At 43.3% G+C, this 20,028-nt stretch overlaps 1 protein-coding gene across 6 annotated transcripts in view; it reads left to right on the top strand.

Annotated features, from left to right (window-relative positions):
* The window catches only part of RAPGEF1 (Rap guanine nucleotide exchange factor 1), an 84,861-nt gene that overhangs the window by 18,728 nt on the left and 46,105 nt on the right, over positions 1 to 20,028 (top strand). For all 6 annotated transcript variants that reach the window (XM_071453877.1, XM_071453876.1, XM_071453872.1 and 3 more), the window contains exons 2-3: positions 12,816 to 12,955; positions 17,222 to 17,400. In XM_071453877.1, the coding sequence (XP_071309978.1) occupies positions 12,816 to 12,955; positions 17,222 to 17,400 (319 nt within the window). The remainder of the gene's footprint in view (positions 1 to 12,815; positions 12,956 to 17,221; positions 17,401 to 20,028) is intronic.

Here is a 20,028-nt window from a genome sequence, read left to right as displayed (position 1 = left end):
TGAATTTCTGGCTTGTACAGTGAAAAACCATCCCAAGGTCATTTTGGAGGAGATGGCAGTTTTCTCATTAAAAAGGGGCAAAAGTAGCATTCTACAAATTTCCGTGTGCAGACCAGCTGCCTGTTTGGGGCTAGGTCAGGCTTTGTTTAGACTCCTGATCAAATGTAAGCCTGGAGCTTCAACCCTGAGTTCCTGAATGACAAAGTGTTTCAGTGGAGCTGGCACTTCTTTGTTGGGTTGTTTTGCAAATGCAAACCCAGTTCTTAACAGGAGAGCACAAACCATAGATTTCTGCTTTACAGTGGAAAATGTTGAGGTTATGTTGTCCTGATTTCTTAAAACACAGGAGGTGTCCTTTAAATTAAAAAAAAAAATGACAGTTCATAGAAGAAAAATCTCTTCCTTTGAGGTTTGTTATCTACTTCTGTTCAACAAAGCTAGACTTTATCTTTGAGAAACAACTTCCCAGATATATATATATGAGAACTATCTCTAAATATTGCCCTTTTGCCTTTTAATTAGCTAAATTCATTCTGCAAATGGACAGCCAAACTCCAAAATAAAACTATATAAGGAGTTAATTTGGAATAATATGTGTGAGTTTCCAGCTTTCACCTTGATTTAAGATACCTTTCCAGGATGGAGAAGCCCTCTCATTATTAAGTCTGAGCTACAGGGCTCTTGTGGTTTTGAATGTTGCCTGTTTTATCATGATAAATTCTGGTGTGTTGTAGTTTGAAACGCTTTCCCTAAAAGTAGATTTGTACAATTGCCAGAAAACCAGCTCAGCTCTTCACCTGCTCTGCCAATAAATAGCAGATTTACTTGACTCTACTTGAAGAAGTATTTTCTATATATTTTTAAGTTCTCTATTTTTATAAGTGATTTGAATCCCTGTTGAAAGTATCTTCTGTGAGGGCCATCTTTCAAAGTTCCCATATGTGGGTTCATTTTCATAATTATGATTGTGACTGCTATATATGGTGTTGTTTTTTTTTATCAAATAGCAGCAATCAAGCCTTGAGAGGTGTTTTATACCTATGGTGTGTCATATCAGGACAGACATGGAAAAGGTACTGGTTAAAGTCATACAAAACTGTAGGAGCCTTTTGCAGATGGACTTAGGAGTTTCAGTACATTTTAATGAAGCAGCTTTTCCCAAACCAACTGCCTTTTTCAAGATTTGTTTGAGCCATATTCCAGTTCTGCACTCTTTGCAGTAGATACATAAGTGGCTCTCAGGTTAATGAGGAATGAGGGCACATTGAGTGTATTCAGACTTCTGGCTATAGAGTTGCCAAAAATGAAGCAGGAGAGCTCTCTTCCATCTGTCATTCCTCTACAGAAATCAGCAGTTTAGAAGTGGATGTAGCTGAGAGTTTATTTGCTGAGCTTCAGAGTTCATGAGTACACAGAGGAGAAAAAAGGCAAAATTTATGTGTTTGTTTGGGGAGGGAGGCAGAGTGAGTTTGCTGTGTAAATTTGTAAACAGGGTAGAAAGGAAAGGGAAGTTTCCTGAAAACATGTGCTAGAATAAATGAAGTCCAAGCACAGATTACAAATCTTGTGAAGTCGTTGTGGGAGAGTGGTCCTTGTGTGGAGCAGATGTTCATGGAGGTCCTGCAGTCACTGACTGCAGTGTCTGATTCCCCTAAGCCCCTTCCCCACAACACAAGCTTGTTCCTGCTAAGCAGAAAAAAAAAAAAAAAAAAAGCTTTTTTACTACACTGACACAAAGCTCAGTGCTAGATTCTTATGCTAAAGTGATGTTAATAAACATGGATCATATATACAAAGTCAGTTCTGTGCTTGCAACATTATAGGTGGTTGGTTTTTAGTTGAAAGATGATTTATAGCGTTTCTTGTTGCTTTACTGCAGTGTAAGTTTCTTGTCCTCATTGGCTGGATCCAGGTGAAGACTCAAAATCCAGTTGGGGTGAAGTTTTTGTGGGCAGGTTGAGCATTACCAGTTGGTAATATTGATCCCAGAAGACCTGGGAGGTGTTCACCCTCTAGTAACAGTACCACAGGTATTTCTGAAAACATCTCCTGGTGCCTCTCTGAACCCAGCAGTGTGACATACTGAATGGTACAGAAACCACTGGGTTTTTGCCTGTTTTTCACAGTGAAGAAGCATGAAGTTAATCACAGTGAGGCTTTGACAAGGCACCAGGCTCAGTCTGACCGAGGGGCCATGGAGCAGAGCCTGGCCTGACCCTGCACCACATGGCTCCAGGCCTCATGGAGCTGAAGTTTCCTGTTACAAACTGGCTGCTGTTTTCCAAACAGCCCTCCTGAAGCTCCAAAGTATTGCTCAACAGACCACAAACTGAAATTGCTATTGATTCACCTTTCAGGCCCCATGGCAGGATCGCCACACAGTCACACGTTGTGTTGCACAGACTTAAAAGCTTTTGGCAGTTGTGGCTTTGCTGTTTTGTCAAAACCAAATTAAATAGAAATACTGTACAAAATTATTTCTTATTTATAGAATCCCAAGGTCCCTCTACCACAGAATCTGAGCACTGGCTTTTAAAACATGTTTTTTTTCTTGGAGTGTGTCATGGTCTTTCAATGCATTCGTGTGTCTTTGTGGCTGGCTCATGGGCAAGATCTCACTTTTGAAACCCAATGCCATGCCCTGAATGGGATGGGATATGATCAGGAAATGGGCTGTTGGTAAAAGCATCACTCAAGTAGCTATTAATTCACCAAGATTTATTCTGTGATAAGAGAAAAATTTCAGCAAGATTGTAAAGCGATGCTGAGATAAGGTTCTGCTTTGGTTTTGGTGAAATCCAGCCTGAGCTGGGCTCCCTTTGGCTGTTGGGTTGTTGTATGTGAGTGTGGAAGGCATTTCTTCTTGAGATTCAGGCCAGCTTCCAGTGTGAGCAAACTGAAAGTTCTTCGAAAAATTGAAACTGATTCTTAGTAGGGCCCCCTATTGGGAATTTCCATTAAAGATGACAGTAACTGTTAAATACAGATAGGGTGATTCAAGATATGCCAGCAAAGAGTGATGTGCCAAAGAAATCAGGCTCAGGTATCCCCTTGTTAAGTGGGTTTTCAGACTTGTCACTGCATTAGGCTGAGTAATATTCTGAAGCAGCTGGGGAATAGCTGCTTTTTCTTCAAAATTAAATTAACAAGTAAAATTCTAGTGGCTGTTTCCTGCTATTGAAACCTCAAGTCTTCAGTAGGCTGAGATGAGTTAGAGATGGGATGGATTCCTTCAGACTCCCTTCATGTTGTTGATGATGTTTGGATAAATCTGCTGGGGTTTGCTGCTACAGAAGTTGTCTTCTGTATCTTTCAAAGTCAGGATTTGCCAGAAAGAGTGGGGAGAACTGCAGGTGTTGGTGTCAGTGTGCCTTTACCTTGAAACCTGTTGTACGTAGACCAGTGTAACCAGGAGATTTTAATTCAGGCATGAGGACACGGGATAAAATAGAAAGCTGCCACAAATAATTGTTTACTCTTAAAGTAACTCTAATGTGCAGCAAAGTGAAAGGCAGACATCCCACTTAGACTCCCTAAGGTGCTTCATGTTTCCTGCCATGGTGGTGTAGGGATGTGCTAATCCTACAGCTAAGGAAGGGAAGAGGGAGCTCCCTCCTGGGCTGCTCAGTTCAATTAACATCTCAGTTTCCCCTTGCTGGAGGCACTGATGTTTCAAATCATGCTTATAGAAGACTAATATTTTCTCCTGCCCGTAGGCAGGCAATAAAGCTGGTGGTTTGGTTGCAGATCCTATCAGGTACAGAACAGAGTATGGAATTGAGGATATGGCCTGCAGCTTCTTAACCCTTTCTGGAGCAGCACAACAATAATGTCAAAGCAGCTCCTGACCTGATTACATCAGAAATTTCACACCTGCAGTGCTGCTGTATCGCTTCACACACACACTTGTCTGGTGTGTGGAGATAGAGCTGCTCCTTTGGGGCAACAGGAGAGCACTACTTCAAAGCTGAGGGATTTGCATAGCCCTCCTGTGATGCCTTGTTTTATTGAGTAAGCAATATTAGGGAAGTTTACACTGGTTTTGCAGTGCCTGTAGGAGATAGTGCTGGCTTGGTTCCTGAAATTCATTTTTTTCTCTCTTGTGCAGAGATGTGAGCCCCCAGCATGGTGCACTGGAGTTGTGCAGACATGTTTAATCTTACTGAAGTGAATATCTGCTTTTCAGCATCTGAGCCCTGAGGATACAGTGCTAGTCAGAACAGTGAGAAACGAGGCTCCTGTGTGGAGCAGTTAGCTCATCTTGGGACATGCATGGAAAAGAGCTTACATCACACTCTCACCTGGACTGCTGCCCTTGATCTGTGGCACTTGCTAAAGAAGGAAGTAAAACTGAGCATGTTCAAGCAGATGCTTTCCATGTTTTCATCTTATTTCTTGTGCTCAGCTCGGATGAGTGTGGGTGGTGGCTCTTGGGCAGGGTGTAGGGTTCCTCCCAAGCCTACTAGAAAAGAGGGGTTATCTTTGCCATTCAGACTGAATATGCAAAGAGTCTGTAATCAGAGGTCAGAAATAAAGATGACTATAATTAGTAATGTCCAAAGCAACTGGAAATTGTGTCAGGCAGATCTGAGCCAGCTTCTATTTTTTTTTTCCATTGCCTAATGAATGAGAGTAGAGGTTACTCTCCAAGGATGAAAGAGGGCTGAGTTTTTCCTATTCGGAGCCGGTGCTGTGGGGCAGACAAGAAGCCAAGGCTCCATTTACAACCTTGTTTGTCAGCTGCTGAACCTATGGCCAGGTTGTGAGCAATTAGGCTTTTCCCTAAAGCATCTGAAATAATGCCTTTCTGCTTGGTGTCCTGCCGAGTGCCTGTGACGACACCCTATCACCTTGGAGATGAATAAACAGCTTCAGCAACATTGGGTTATAATCTTTCAGCTCTGAGTTTCAAAGCTGACGGCCGCAGGACTGAAACCCAAGCCCAGCAAAGATTTTTTTGGGAAGAACTTAAAGATGCTTGAGAAAATGAGAGGAGGGCAGAAGGAGTTGAAGCAGAGCTCAGTGATGAGGATTTTTGCTTGGCCATGGTGTCAGTGAAACAGATGAGCTTTGGCTCCCGCAGCCCGGAGTGACTCAGGTGCTGCGCACGCACTTGTGCCTGCGGGGCTTTATTTTTAGATGTCTGAATCACTGTCATGACCATAGCCTCCAAAAGCTGCTAGACAAGTGGGGATGCCCACAGACCCCATATTAAGTCATGTTTGGTGAGCAGGGAAATTCAGCAGATTACCTCCCAACCGTTGCAATTTCTGTGTTAGGAGCTGTTTGCTGAGGTAATGCAGATGCTATGCCTGGTAGCTGGATTATTTTTTTCATTTAAAAATAAATGTTTAGTTAACATCCTTGGTGGCTTTCATGGGTAGAACAGGGTGAGCAAGGACCACATTGTTCATGTTGGTGTTGGAGGCTGCTTGAGTCTCTTGTTGTTCTAGTGCTGTTGGCACTGGGGGAGTTACAAGTCACGTTACCAATGTTGTAATCCCATCAGTTCTCAGGGGCTTGCAGGGCTGTGCAAAATCAGTTTTCAGATGGGAAATTACCAGAGACTCGCCAGATGCTGCACAAAGGTTTGCTGGTGATTGCTGGTGTTTCTGCTTGGGGGTTGATATGGCACCAGTCTGCTGGAGCAGTTTTTGATAAACCACAGCAGAAGTCCTGTCTGCTGCTTATCAATAATTTACACTATCTTGTTCAAAAAGAAATCTCAGAGCCAGCTTTGGTATGCTGCAGGAAACTGAACTTGGGTAGCAGTTTTACTTCCTTAAATCTCTCCTTGTTTGATTTATTGTAGCTTTTTGCCTTTTCATTTTTTTTTTCTCCCCCCCTGTAAATCGGTTGAGCAATACTGCTGCAGTTTTCAGCAGGTGAAGAATTCCTGGTTTGTCTGCACACAGGGAGATTTCTCTATCCTGAAATACCAGGCAAAAAGAGGAGTAAAGGGGGATCTGCTCAGCTGCTCTGAACTTGCTACTTGATGGTGTGCATCTTCCTTGCAACCTGAAGATTTGCTTCCAGATATGATACTGGAAGAAAAAAGAGATGTAGTGCTAATGCACCATAAAATTAATGTTGTTGACTAACCCAGTCCTTTCGGTGCAGTTGAGAGACGTGGCTGAATTGATGAGTTACCCTCTCTGCCTTCCAATTCCCTTGCAAACACTGTGAGCTCTTTCCACGTGAGGTTGCTGCAGCTGGAGATCCCTCATTCATGGCTGCTTAGGAAGAAAAAAAAAATCAAAATAAAAATGTGCTGTCTGACAAATAAAAATGTTTTGCTTCCTCTGGAGGCCCCAGAGGGCGGCATAAAAATAATGAAGCCTGTGAGTCAGTGAGCATTGCCTGGCCAGCTGAGAGGGAACTGAGCCTCCCTTTTCCAGAGAAGTTTGTGTGCTGTCATTGCACATCATTAATGCTCACTGGTTTATGCTCATTCACTGTAATGTTGCCAGAAAAGAAAAAGGGCAGTCGGTCTTTCCGCTCCCCAAAGCTGGCTGCTTCCAAGGTGACGTGATGTTAGAGGAAAAGTTTCTTTAGCACTCGAGAACGATTGTTTGATTCTCAGCTGCCCTTCCTCCATGGTTTTCCTCTAAACCCTGGCGGCTCTCCTAGCAATTGGATTCCCTGGAGAAAGACTTGGAGCAGCTTACAAACAACTCCACCTAAGGTACAAAGGTTAGGGTGGGCAAACTTCCTGATTGACACCGGACCCTCCCTTTTTTTTTCCTTTCCAGGTCCCCTACCAGGTCTTTTTTTTGTTTCTGCTTTAATTCTCTTGCTTCAGTCCCTGAGGATAATGGCAAAGTTGAGGAAAGTAAACTCACAGAGCTGGGAGTAGTAGGTCTGAGGCTTTTGAGCACCCATAATGCAGCAGTGATCTGCTGATACATTTAAAAGGGATATTTTAATTCTGTTCTGTCGCATTCTGTCTTTTCTGTACTCAGGATCCCAGTTCATCCTTTTGGGAACACACAGCATTGCACAAGTGCTGCATATCAGCATTTTTAGGCTTCTAAACATCCTCAGGACTTCTGGAGAAAGAGGGTGTGAAAAGTAGTTGAAGGCTGTGTGCAGTGTAATGGGAGAGCTGGCAACACACTGCAGGTGTGAAAGGGTGGAGAATTTAACTGAGGTGCTCCTCATCTGTTTTTTCAACCCTCCTTGGAGCCTCGTGCTTTCTCTCCACCTTCATAACTACCCTTTGGCAGGCTCAAACATTCTGTCACAAGACAGGATTATTAAAATTTATTTTTACAAGTGCCCCTGCAGTCGTTTTCTGTTGCCCACAGCTCACTGGTGAGCATCACACTGCGCCTCCTGTGCCAGCTCTTCTGCAGAGGAGCTCTGCTGTTTCCTGCAAAGCTCAAAGGCTTGGATTTTCTGTCAGTCACTGATTTTTAATATTTACATTACAAGAAAGCCCAGAAGCTTTAGCCAGGGCACAGTCCCCCAGATCTGTGAGCTTACAGACAGGTATGTAACAAATACAGCCTAAGGGTGGAAGGAAGATGTTGGGAATTGTAGTAATATCCATATACAATCTGGGAAGGCATTTGCTTTGCAGAATGTTTTGTGATTATTGTGGTAAGCTCTCATGTGCCTGTCTGCCCATCCTGAATCACCTGTTTTCCTGTGTTTCTGAGGGCAGAATTGCATCCTGAGTAGCCCCAGAGCCTCTCGCTGGGTGCTGCATCGCAGCGCAGACATCCTCAGCAGAAAGGTCGTGTTGAACTCTGCCTCGTTATTTTTGCCTTTTGCTTCAGAACCCTTAAAGTCCCTGTCAGCTAGGGTTTAGCTGAAGCCTTGCAACTTGCCTTTTGTCTTCTCAAATGATGGAGCTGAGCCCAAGGGAACAAATGCCATTTTAATGGGCATCGTTGTGTAACTCATTACATAAGTCACTGCTGCCTTCAAAGGACTCGTGGCAAAAGTGGCAGGAGCAGTTGATTAAAAATGTGCACAATAGCTTCATTATGACATGGGGAGAGATGTCCCCTGTTATTTTTAATCTGATAGCTTTAAAATATGTGCATCCAGCAGAGACCTAAATGGCCTTTGAAAGAGGAACCATTTGTGGAATAAGGTTTTTAGACTCCACTTCGTTCTTTCTAACAAGCTGCGAGAGTCAGGACAAGCTGGAAAATGAACTATAACCCTTTTTTAAGGTTGTGTCTCCTCTAAAGCTGTAGGGTTTTGGTGTCTGAACACACAGAGGGTGAGAGAAGATGGAGGGTTTCGTTTTTCAAGTGAAGGAAAGAAAAGGTACTGTATTCTGAAGTTTGTGGGGTTTTCATTAAAAATAAGTCTATTTTCAATTAGTTTTATATGATCCAAGCACTAGACAGGTTGAGAAGCTTGTCCCAGCTGCTGGAGCCTCCCTGCCATGGAATAATAGTGACAAAAACAGGACCAGGAGGTGCAGAAGCAGGCAGGGCATTATTTCCCATTTCTGAAGCTCCCCTGTGCTGCTTACAGGATGCTGGTGAGTGGGACCCAGCAGATGGAAACTCTGCTGTCTCTGAGCTCTGTAAAAGGCTGAACTTTCACTTTGACTTTAAAGCAAATACTTTGCTTAGCTTGGTGGAATTCACCAGCTTGTGTGTGTTTTGACTTATCCTGGCCTTCATTTGAACCCAAGTGGAGAGTAACCATTTGACTATGGCAGAGGCGGATGTTGGGCTTTGACTTGAAGGCTTTCTCCTAAGCAGCCTTAGTTTCTTCTCCCACAAGCACATAAGCTGATTTATCTGCCTTCCCTTTTAATCCACTGTTGTTTTAAACCTGCAGTTCTTTCCTCACCAGGTTTAGCTTTCTGCTGGCAAACTGGAGCAGCAGCAGTTGCTGGAGCTGGGGAGCTGGTGGGGAATCAGGTGGCTCCCGGTAGCCACGCTCTCCTTGGCCATGGTCTGCCTGGCCCAGGGGCTGGAGGGACACTGAGAACCCCTCTGGGCACACCTGGCAGCAGGGCTGGCTGGAGCAGATGTGCCAGAGCAGCTCTGGGGTGCTGTGTGTGTGGTCAGAGCCCAGACACGTGCCGGGGGAGAGAGGCTGGAGCTGAGCAGGGCCGTGACTCAACAGCTGGAGCGCGTTCAGCAGCAGGAGCCTCACTGACAGGGGAGGGTGGAATTAGCTGTGAAACCAGTGATGTAGTGAAGCTTCCAGGCAGAAATCAAGAAACTCAGATCTGTAATAAAGTCATTTTGAAGGGCTTTTTTTTTTCCAGTCTTGTGCAGCAGCAGAGAGCATCCAGACAGATGAAATATGAGGGGATGGAAAGTCAGTGGTTCCTTTGAGACAGAAATACTTTGATACAACTTTTTTCTTTCCCCCTTCCAGTTGAAATCACTTCATTGAGTTTATTACCCTGACTTTTCCCATTCATCTCACAAATATTTGGACACTTCATAGAAGTGTGGGGTACCCTTCTCCTGCACACCAGAGAGGAGAAAGCCAGTGCTGAGACTCCAGCTAAACACTGCTGGCTATTCATCAACAAGAGGCGAGGGTAATATGATAGAATAATTTCCAGTGGGCAAACTCCCAAGCTAAGAACAATCTCAATGCTGCATTAAGGAGTTTGGTTACTGTAGATAGGCAGGAAGGAGCAGAGGGACAGAAGTAGTTTGAGCCACTGCCATGGCTCTGTTTTCTGCCTCTGTGTATGTTATCAAATTATTTAATCTGTAAAGGCATGCTGTGCTGTTTGAACTTTTTAACTGGACTAACACACAGGACATGTAAGCTATTTCAATTAGGATATAGTATTAAAAAAAATTACTTTTTCAAAGCAGACCAGTGCTGTGTTAACCAGTCTAGGAAGTCTCGCTCAGCTGTGCTCTTTGGAGGAGAGTTTCAGGCTTCATCTCTAAAAGCTTAGGTCCCTTACACCTGTGAGCTGGAATCCCTCCCTCTCAAGTGTCACTTCTCTTTTATACCACTTCATCCAGATTCATTACAAAGCAAATTCTGTTTATAATGCTTGAATGATGTATCAGCTTGCAAACTGTAAAGCCCAGTGTGCCGAGTAATTCTCTTGGCATTCACTGAACATAATCACAGTAGCTCCACAGCTTGATCCATGAACAGGGGGAGAGGCCGAGGGCCTGCAGTGATGGAGATGCTGTACCAGAGTCACTGACTCACCCTCTGCTCTGTTTAGACAGGCTGCTTCACCTCTGTGCCTGCTTCCCATCTGCAGAGTGAGGTTAAGGCCCGACTGTTTAAGGATGAGAAGGATGTGTTTGTAATGTGCTTGGATCAAGAAAAGCGCTATTTTAAGTGCTAAGTGTAATTGAGTGTGAGAGAATATTGGTTTGTGACTCATTTGTTTAACTGCAAATGCATCAGAAACTTGTGAGCAGATGAGAGCTGGAAAGTGCTTGGTGTAGACAGAAAGCCATGGCAGTAAAAAGCTGCATTAATTTGTGATCTTCAAAGCAGGACTTAGCAGGGCTGTTCAAACAATAACGTTTATTATTTTTGCAAATGTCAGCTGGTTTACTTCAGTACTATTTTAAGCAGTTCCTATTCTGCTCCAGCCACTTGCTTCTGTCCTTGCTCTGTGTGTCTGTCTCCCCTCAGAGTGTGGCACACAAATTATTTGGTGTTTGGTGTGACCAAAGGATAGAAAGAGCAGAGGAGCAGTGGTTGGCTGGTGGTGGTGGTGAAGAGGATGTGCTGTCAGCAGAAAAGCAACTTTTCTCTGCTGGCATCTCCTTTTGGAGGTTCCTGACCACCCAGACAAGGTGATTCAGCCATTCACATGCTTGCCCCATGAAAGTGGGTAGAGATGTCTGGTGGCAAGGAGAAAAGATTTCTTTTGAAATCTTTCTCCCTTCCAAATGTCCCTACAACTCAAAATTATCACCATAGATGACCGAGAGTTTTGTAGGCATTGAGTGTATTCTTATTGAGACCAGCAGTTTGGATCTCACTGCAGCCTGTGGAGGAGCCAGACACAATTTGTTGCTGTCACCATTACTTTCCTGTAGGTTAATTATTGTAATTGTTTGCCAGTTCTCAAAAAATTAATTCAGAGCCATGACTTTTCATGGCAAGCGTGCGTATGCGTGCAAATATGGAAATTCTCATATGGTGTATGGAATAAATACAAATTATTTTCTGGGGAGAAGCTCAGGAGTGTTATCACAGCAGCCAGGAACTCTCTTCAGTGGTGACCTTCAGCACCCTGTGGAGACAGAGAGGTTTTAAAGGTTTGGAGATCCTCTTGTGGATGTAAAGCACTGACGTAAATTGCTGCTAAGTTGGGGTGCCAGCTGCTGTAAGTGATTCTTCAGAGGCCAACTGATATGCCTGGATTTATCTGCAGTGGCCAAGGTTTTTAGTGCCTCCCTCCTCAGAGCACTAAACAGGACTTTAGGATACAAAGAAAACCTTGGGAGAACATTTTCTCCTGTAAGTGGAGAACAGCTCTGCAGCCAGACTAGATTAGGATGGGTGCTTGCACAGCTTCCATTTGTAGGATGCCTGCAAAATCCTGGTCTGGAGGACATCCCTAACCAGAGTGCTGTGAGTGTGCTCACAGGGGGTTAGAACATGAAACCAGGTTTAAAGGGAGCCAGGCTCCTTTCCTTGGGCTGTGGTTAGATGGTTTCTGACTACCAGGAAGAGCACTTGCTCTGTGGTATTTAGCTGCTGGTTGCTGATTTGACTCAGCAGCCTTTGCTGTTTGCAGTCTGCATGCTAACGAGGTGCTGCAGTGCTGCATGCATGGGGCTGTCCTCTGGACTCCTTGCAGCCAGTGCAGTTAATGCTCAAAATAATCTAAAAGAAAAATCGAACATGCAGCAAAAGTGTGTACTTTTCTTCATAATATAGTTAGAGACCACTTGGGTAACTTCTGCTGAATTTTTTGGGTCACTGGAGAGCAACTCAGACCTTCGTTTATTAAAGTGCTCTTTGCTCAAAATACTTTCTAAATTGCACTCTACAAGGCAGATTCGTTTTTAGTTTTTAGCTTAGTTTTATTTAGCTTCATAGTTAAACAGATAAAAATGTATTTCAGCGGTAAGTCTGCATATGGCATGATTGCAAACCTTTGAGGCTTCTTTTAGGTATTCAAAAAACAATGAAAATACAATTTCTAAAAGGGCTGAGCACTTCTGCAGTTCAGTTCCTTGAAGGATGCCCCAGCATTAGGTATCAAAGGGGTTCCTCTGTTTTTTCTGGTACACTGGAAGTGAAATCCATTGCAGATGACAAGGGCTGGCAATTTTGTTCAGATTATCCCCGGGCCCCATTCAGAATTGATGCTGCAGAGTGGGTAGAGATCAGCATCCTGGGCAGGGCATGGCCTGGGGTTGAGTTCTCCATGCCTGAAGCAGCCAGGTCCCAGTGCCTGCACTGACCCACAGCCAAGGGCTCTGCTCTGCCAGGGGCTGTGAGCAGTCACCTCATCCCCTGGCCTCACTGCTCATCTGCCCAAGAGGCACGGTGATTGCCTCCTTTGTAAAGTACTCCAGGACCTTCTGGAGATAAGTGCTTTGAAGAGAGGTGTTTTCCCTCTTCCCTCCAAGGCACAGAGCAGTGGCAGTCCCACTGTCCCTGCCTCCAAGGGAAAGCAGGAAATGATGTTGATATTGTGGTTGAGGAAAGCAGCAAATTATGGTGGTGTTGTGGTTTGAAACATAATATAGAGCAGCAGTTTGTTAATTTTCTTTATTGTGTTCCACTCAATAAATTTACATGGTGCAAGTGTCTTCCAGATAATGCTGTAACACATCCCTGGTTTCCTCATATTTGTCCTGATCCAGAAATGCTTTTCTGTGTCTTTCTAGATTCTGAGCGTTCCCATCTCTCCTCGTTCACCATGAAGTTGAAGGGCAAGTTTCATTCACCAAAAATAAAGAGAACACCCTCAAAGAAAGGAAAGCAAGCTGACCTGACAGTGAAAACACCAGAGAAGTCAGTGAACAAAGTAAGCAAAGGCCATGTTCTGTTATCCTGATGGGTTCTTGCTTTCTGGTACTCATTTTATCATAATCTGGTGTGTGAATTTGTCCTCTGCATAATTCTGCAGCTCAGGGATCCTCAGGGTCATTTTATGGTTACCTGTAAACAGCACTGTGTATTATTAAATCAAGACATGTGCTTCCCTTTGCAGAACATGATGAGACCTCCTTCCACAAGCATTTAAATATCTCATTATGGAACGTGGTGTATGGGCTGACACATCCTCCCCACGTACACACCCTGTGGTTTGTGCTTCCAAAGAGCTGCCTGGGTTTGGGGTGGGATTCTCTGAAAAACCCCAGGCCCAGGCACATCCTTGAAGCTGCTCCAAAGATGTGCTCAGTCTCTGGTGACACCAGCAGGGAGAGTCCCACAGAAGTGTTGGAGCAGCTGCTGATCCAGCACAGTGTTCCTCAGACCAAATGTACCCCAGGTCCTCTAAGGAATGAGGTCACAAAGTGATCTCTGTTATCTCCTCTCCTGTTGTGACCTGATTATGCAGCTGGAGACTTTCTCTGTGCAGTCAGTTTTCAAGCACAAATCGAAGCCAGAAGTTAAGAACAGTTGAGGTTGTTTAGGATAATTAAACATCATTCTCAGCTGTTAAAAGTCTCATCCAGTGTTCAGTGCCAGACATGCAGAATTTTTCAGATTATCTCTGCTGGGAGTTGTTGTAGAGTTACTGAGAGCAGTTTTGTTAGGTTGTGTGACTTGCTCAACACCCAGAGAAGTCTCTGCAGCCTTCCTCACCCTATTCTGCCCCATCAGATGAAAGATGATGAGGGATTTTTCCCCAGAAGCCTGTGGAAATGCTTTCTGGGGAGCCATACACCTTGCATTGCTGAGTGCTATTTAAAAATAAAACTAAAAAACCCCAAAACAACCCTGAGAGTACTCCTTGAAGGCTTTTAATTCCAATGATGTTTCAGGATGGTATCTTGAGCTAATTTAGAGGCCTTCCTTTAAATTGATGTGTGACCACATTAAATACATTAGAAAATGAAGAGCCCTTTTCAAAATGTGGTCTATAGCAAATGCATGTTAATAATAGATTAAGTGTTTGCTTTTCTATTTTTCCCCTAAAAACAATGCAAGAGGATTTACTAAAAAGCCATGCTGGACATTAAGATAATTTTTTACATACAGATTGGGATTTTTTAGTTGGAAAACAAAACACTTGAAATATTTTTTATTACTGTACATGATTATTTAATCTGCATTCATTTTTATACTGCGAAATATTGTTGATTTTTGGCTCATTCCTTACCTGTTTTAATAGCTACTGCCCAACTAATCAATTAGTTGGATGTAGTCAGCTCATTAGCTTTAGTGGAGGGAGTGGGGAAGAGGATGTGCCTGGATTGTTGCCAGGTTTTCTCACTGGAACATAGACATCAGTTGACAAATGGGAGATCTTCTGTCAGAAGGCTCACTTGATAAACCAAATATCATCCTTTTCTCCCTCTTAAGTACTTAAGATGCTATTTTTGTGCTCTTGAAGTAGATAATCACTGTAGAGCAGAAATAGCAATACTAAAAATTAATGTAAAATCACGATGTGTAAGCTGAAGGATCTGCTCAGCTCATGCAAACATCATCATCTCCTGTTCCCTTTTATATCTGGATGGGGGCAGCATTGGGGGTGTTCTGTTCAGAACCTCCTTTTGTCCCCTGAACTTTGTGATTCTTGTCCTGTTGTAGGAACAGGAGTGTCCTTCAGTGCTATATACAGACTTATGATAGGTTTTACACTGCCAAAATGTAAGGAAAAAAAGGATGATTCCAGCTTTTGTAATTGGGTGTATTCTGTACAGCTCACTGTGACCCTTTCTGGGTCAGCTGTGCCTCATACATGATGCATTTGCAATTTGATTATTAAGGGAAAATTTCAGAAATCATCCAAAAATATCTATACGTGTCAGGCAGGGAGTGGAGAGGAGATGCTTTTTTGCCTGAGTTGTAACTTTTTCCCATTTAATGCCCAAAAGAGAAATGGGTGGCTGCCCCATCCCTGGGGGTGTTCCAGGGCAGGTTGGACAGGCTTGGGGCAGTCTGGTCTGGTGGAAGCTGTGGCAGGGGCTGGAATGAGATGAGATTTAAGGTCCCTTCCAACCCAAACCATTCCATGGTTCTGTACACTTCTATGTATGATACTTTGGACCTTGGAAGAGGATTCATTACAAAGTGCTCCTGGGAATGTCAACCAAAGGATTAGCAGGGGAAAAAAACCCCAAAAAAACAACAACAAAAAAAACCCACAAAAAAACCCACCAAAAAAACTCCAAAAACCAAACCAAAACAAAACAAAAAAAAACCAAAACAAAAAAAAAACACCAAAAAAAGGGCTGTGTCCCAGGCAGCAGTGCCTGGTGGCTGCATTCACATCCCTTGGTGTGCTCAGCGGAAGGATTTGTGTTTCCAGTTGTCATTCTCAGCCCTGAACTCTGTCAGGCCCATCCCTTCTGTGCACCAGGAGAGTGTTTAAGCTATTAAGTCACAAGCCTTTCTACAGGAAACAGTTGTTGAATGAATCCCATAAACAGCCATGGGAGCAGGAACTGCAGTCTGCATTTTTTCACTTCTGTTTGAGAGCTTTGACTGCTGGACCATGGTTGTACTTAGCCAGGGAATTTACAGACCCTCTGATCCCTAAAATGTGTGATCATTTCATATGAAGTGCAAAACCTTGGAAGAGGCTGAGGCTCTCCCTAGATTAATGGTTGGACTCAGTGGTCGTGGAGGTCATTTCCAACCTAAATGTTTTTAAGATTCTGTATCCCTGAATAAACTCTGCAGTGGTGAGGGCACATCCCTGCAAAATGGGAAATGTCATTTTTGATCCCAGTGAGCTGCCAGGATGCTCCTCAGCAAGGGAGTTCAGGGCACTGTGGGCTGTAGATCAGAACTTGAGGTTCCTGGCAGGAAGAGTTATCCAAAGGGGAAGCAGCAGCAGATTTTGGGCACTGCCCAGACGAGATGGAAAATGACAGGGTGGTTTGCAGTTCTTGGAGTGGGACTTAGACTTCTGAAGTTGGAGCTAGATGGAACTTAGGATTCTAACCCTTTTATGCAACTGGCCCCAAATTACTAACCAGTGCTGCCTATAAATTGTTCTTCCTAAAACCTTTTGGGCTGCTGGCCTGATTTTGCAGGAAAGCAGCAGTTTAACAGCTGACAAGAATATGGGGAGCACACAGTGCCCATAGGTCATTAACTCCTGAAGCTGAATTTACTGAGGAGATAATGGATGAAATCTGACTCTGCTAAGCTCTCTGCTCCTTTGCTAGCAGTGTTCAGTAGTTAATTTAAATCTCACTTAGAAACTACTTGTGGCATTAAAAGTCCTCCAGGCATACTGTTGTAAACTTTTTTAAAAACTATCCCTGTCCAGAATGCCATTGAGGTATCATGTATCACTTCTGAATTTCCTCCTCTTGTGTTTGTGGTGGCACAGAAATTAGTGACCACAACTCAGCTTTATTCCAATGATTTTTTCACTTCTGTAACATTCATTCACCAATGCCAAAACTTAGCTTTTACAGTTGGTCCTCATGGAAATTGTGTGAGTTCTCTTCTTCCAGCAGCATCACAAAATGATTTAGGTTGGAGGCTCATCAGAGTGGAGTTTATTTGGGTGTTTTCATGTGTTTTACAAGGACATGTAGTAATTGGACAAGGGGTGTTGCTTTTCAATTGACAGAGGGCAGGTTTAGTTTAGATATTAAAAGAAATTCTTCCCTGTGAGGGTGGTGAGGCACAGAGTGCCCAGAGCAACTTTGGCTGTCCCATCCCTGGAAGTGTCCCAGGCCAGGTTGGATGGGGCTTGGACAGCCTGGGATAGTGAAAGGTGTTCCTGCCCAAGGCAGGGGGTGGAGATGGGCTTTAGGGTCCCTTCCAACCCAAACCATTCTGTCCCAGTTTAGGGTGTGGGTTTCAAAGCAATGCCCTTGATGTCATCAGTGGTGCTAATCTTAGCCTAAAGCTGATCAAGATCAGCCTTCAGTTTGGAATGCAGGTAATTCTGAAGGTTAAAGTGGGGGTGTAATCTTGCACTGACTATTCCTTTGAAAGAGTAGTAATTCAATTTAAAAGTGTTTGTGGTAAAAGGAGGTTTTTCCACTCCTCCTGAAACACACCTCAGTGTCACCAAACTTTGGGTTTGTTAAAGGAACCCTGCCCTTAAAAATACTGAAATTTTAACAAATCTCTCCTTTTCTTCCCTCCTCTTCAGAATGTATCATGGCTAGAGGAAAAGGAGAAGGAGGTGGTCAGTGCACTGCGCTACTTTAAGACTATTGTGGACAAAATGGCAATTGATAACAAAGTGTTGGAGATGCTGCCAGGCTCAGCCAGTAAAGTGCTGGAAGCCATCCTGCCCTTGGTGCAAACTGACCCACGAATCCAGCAAAGGTGAGTTTATTCCTGGGGTTTTGGGGCCGTGACACACCAACAGGTTCCTGCTTCATCTGAGGAGCCTCATGGCAGGAGAAGCTGGTGAAGTGACTCCTGTTTTTACTAATTATTTTCAGACATCATTTAAAAGCAGATTCCCTGCTGTGAAGAAGCTCATGCCATGGAAAGATAAAGCAAATCAGGCTGCTTTCAGAGTGGAGGAAGGGATGGTTCTTAGCATAAACTTGGAAATTCGTTGTTTTCCAGAGGGAGATTCTCTTCAGATGCTATTCCTGTTTCTGCAGTCTATGGTGGTATCCTAAAAGCTAACAAATCCAATAGCTTCACCTGAAAAAAGAGTTTATCTTCAGAGTAATCCTTTTTTGTGCTCAGTTTATCCACCCTGATATTACAGAAGTCTGAGCCTGCACTCTTAACTGCTTTTTCTGGATTTTGCTGGATCAGATACAGAAGTAAATAGATGTACTTCAGCAGATTAACCAGTCCAAGTTCATTCCTGCCTCACTCAACAGATTATTGTTTTATGTTTTAACAGATTATGTGTATTACGTTTTTACCAGTTAGGCAGTGGGTTTGAAGCCAGGAAAGAAGTAGAAATTTGCCAAAGCCAAGCTCAGCATGGTTTATAAGAATTTGTGGTGCTGCCAAGCCACAGAGATATTGTTGGTGTTCATCCCGTGGATGCTGGAGCAATTGATTTACAGAAAACAAACAAGCATTGTTGAATAATACTGAAAGAGCAAAGTTAACACAGAGAAAAGCACAGAACTAAGCAGAGAAATGCAGGTGTTTGGTTCCTGAAATCCTGCCAGTTTTTGTGCTGTTCTTGTTTGTTTTCCCATTAAATAGCTCCAATTTTTTTTTTTTTCTTTCAAGATGCTTATTTCAGTGCTGGCACAGGGAAGGTTTATAATGTAGTTGGGGTAGCACTGGGTGCCAAATACTTTGCAAACAGAGATGCTCAGTTGTGTTTGGCCCCAGTGCTGAGGCCAGGGCTGCTTCTGGCAAAAGGAAGGAGGAAATGGGTGAGTGTCACACCTGTGGCTGGGACAGGTAAGATCCAGTTGAGGTTGGATCTGTTGAACCACAGTGAGCAAATCTGTTAAAATGGGAATGTCCTCTACACAGTGATAAGTTTCTTTTTCTGGAAACACTGTGCATTAAAGCACAGATCCCATGTCCATGCCCTGCCTTGCTCAGCCTCCCAAAAAACCCAAAAGGGGATCTGGTTTTCTCAAAAAGCCATGTCCTTCTCTCCCTACCTGTGGCAGGACACAAAGGGGTGACTCTGATGGCAAGAAAAGTGAGCAAGACTTGTGTCAGTGACAAAGAAAGCCCTACAATTATTGCTGGACTTCTTTTTGCTTTAGGGGAAGCATTTGCATCAAGGAAAAAAGTAATTAAATCTTGCACAAAATGGGCTTTCAATTACTGCCTCCTTAGAAGGAAGCAGACTGAAGATTAATGGCAAAGAAATCAAAGCCTTAGAAAGAGATGGGGGAGGGCCCTGTTTAGGAAATATCTCCTACCAAGCTAATTTCATTTGAAATGAGAACAAATGGCAAGCAACAAACCTTAAAAAAAAAAAAAACCCAAACAACAACCAAACAATCAAATTCTTGCCATTGTTTGTATTCCCTGGTTGAAACTTGACAGTAGTTCTTCCCCCAGCCCTGCAAACCTCATTCACCTAAATAAACTCATTGGTGCTCGTGGGCTTGATTCTTTCCTCACAGATAATGAAGTTACTGGAGTTAAGCCAATGCAGAATGGATACCAGAGAGAAATGGGAAGATTTGGAACAACTTGTATCAGTAATGATTGCAAGATTACACCTTCTCTTATCTGTTTATGGTTTTGATGCAGTTTGAAATGGATTTAACGTGAGGAAGAATTGCTGAAGCGTTGCCATCAGCAGTGCTGTTAACACACCTTGTTTAGTAATGAAGTCAGTGTTTTCAGAATGGCCAGGAAAATGCCTGGGAGCACTGTTGTTACAGTTAACTTTTATTTAAAGTTGTCATCCTTCCAAAACTCTTTTTTTTTTTCTTCCCCTTCAGAACAATAGCTTCAATTCTGTTTCCCATTAAAAACAAAACAAAGCAACACCCTTCCTCTTTCAAACCTGAAATTCATTCAGTTCAGTTTCTCTAAAGAAGTAATTTTAATTACATGTTTTCAGGCATTATAAACAGTGAGGCAGTGATTTGTAAAGGAATGAATAGAGTCAGCTCTCAGTGGTCCAAGGTGGTTTTTGGGGAGAGCTAATAAGGAAGAAGGATAATACTGAAATAACATAGCTTAAACTTAAATGTAGGGCTTGAATACTTATCTTTAACATTAAGGCATAGGATGGAGCTGTAAATTAAGATGGAAAGAATTTTTTTTTTGCATTGCTGTGTTAACCTGCATCCTAGATAATTCCTTCTGATACTTGGGAATGAGCTGTTGGTGGTTTGTACCTTCACCCTGTCTTCATTTGGTGCTAGAGAACAGGAGAGCAGCTGCACTGGAGGAGCAGCCTGAGCTTTGTCACCCGCTCAACACAAACTCTGAGTGTCAGAGAGCAAAGCACTGAAATGCACGGTGTGAAACTCACTCTCCTAACATTTGATAACATCTCCA

The sequence above is a fragment of the Agelaius tricolor genome, unplaced genomic scaffold (assembly GCF_023055355.1).
Source record: "Agelaius tricolor isolate 1412-34295 unplaced genomic scaffold, bAgeTri1.0.p SCAF_38, whole genome shotgun sequence".
In the NCBI taxonomy this organism is placed as follows: domain Eukaryota; kingdom Metazoa; phylum Chordata; class Aves; order Passeriformes; family Icteridae; genus Agelaius; species Agelaius tricolor.
This window is presented reverse-complemented; position numbering and strand designations above follow the sequence as displayed.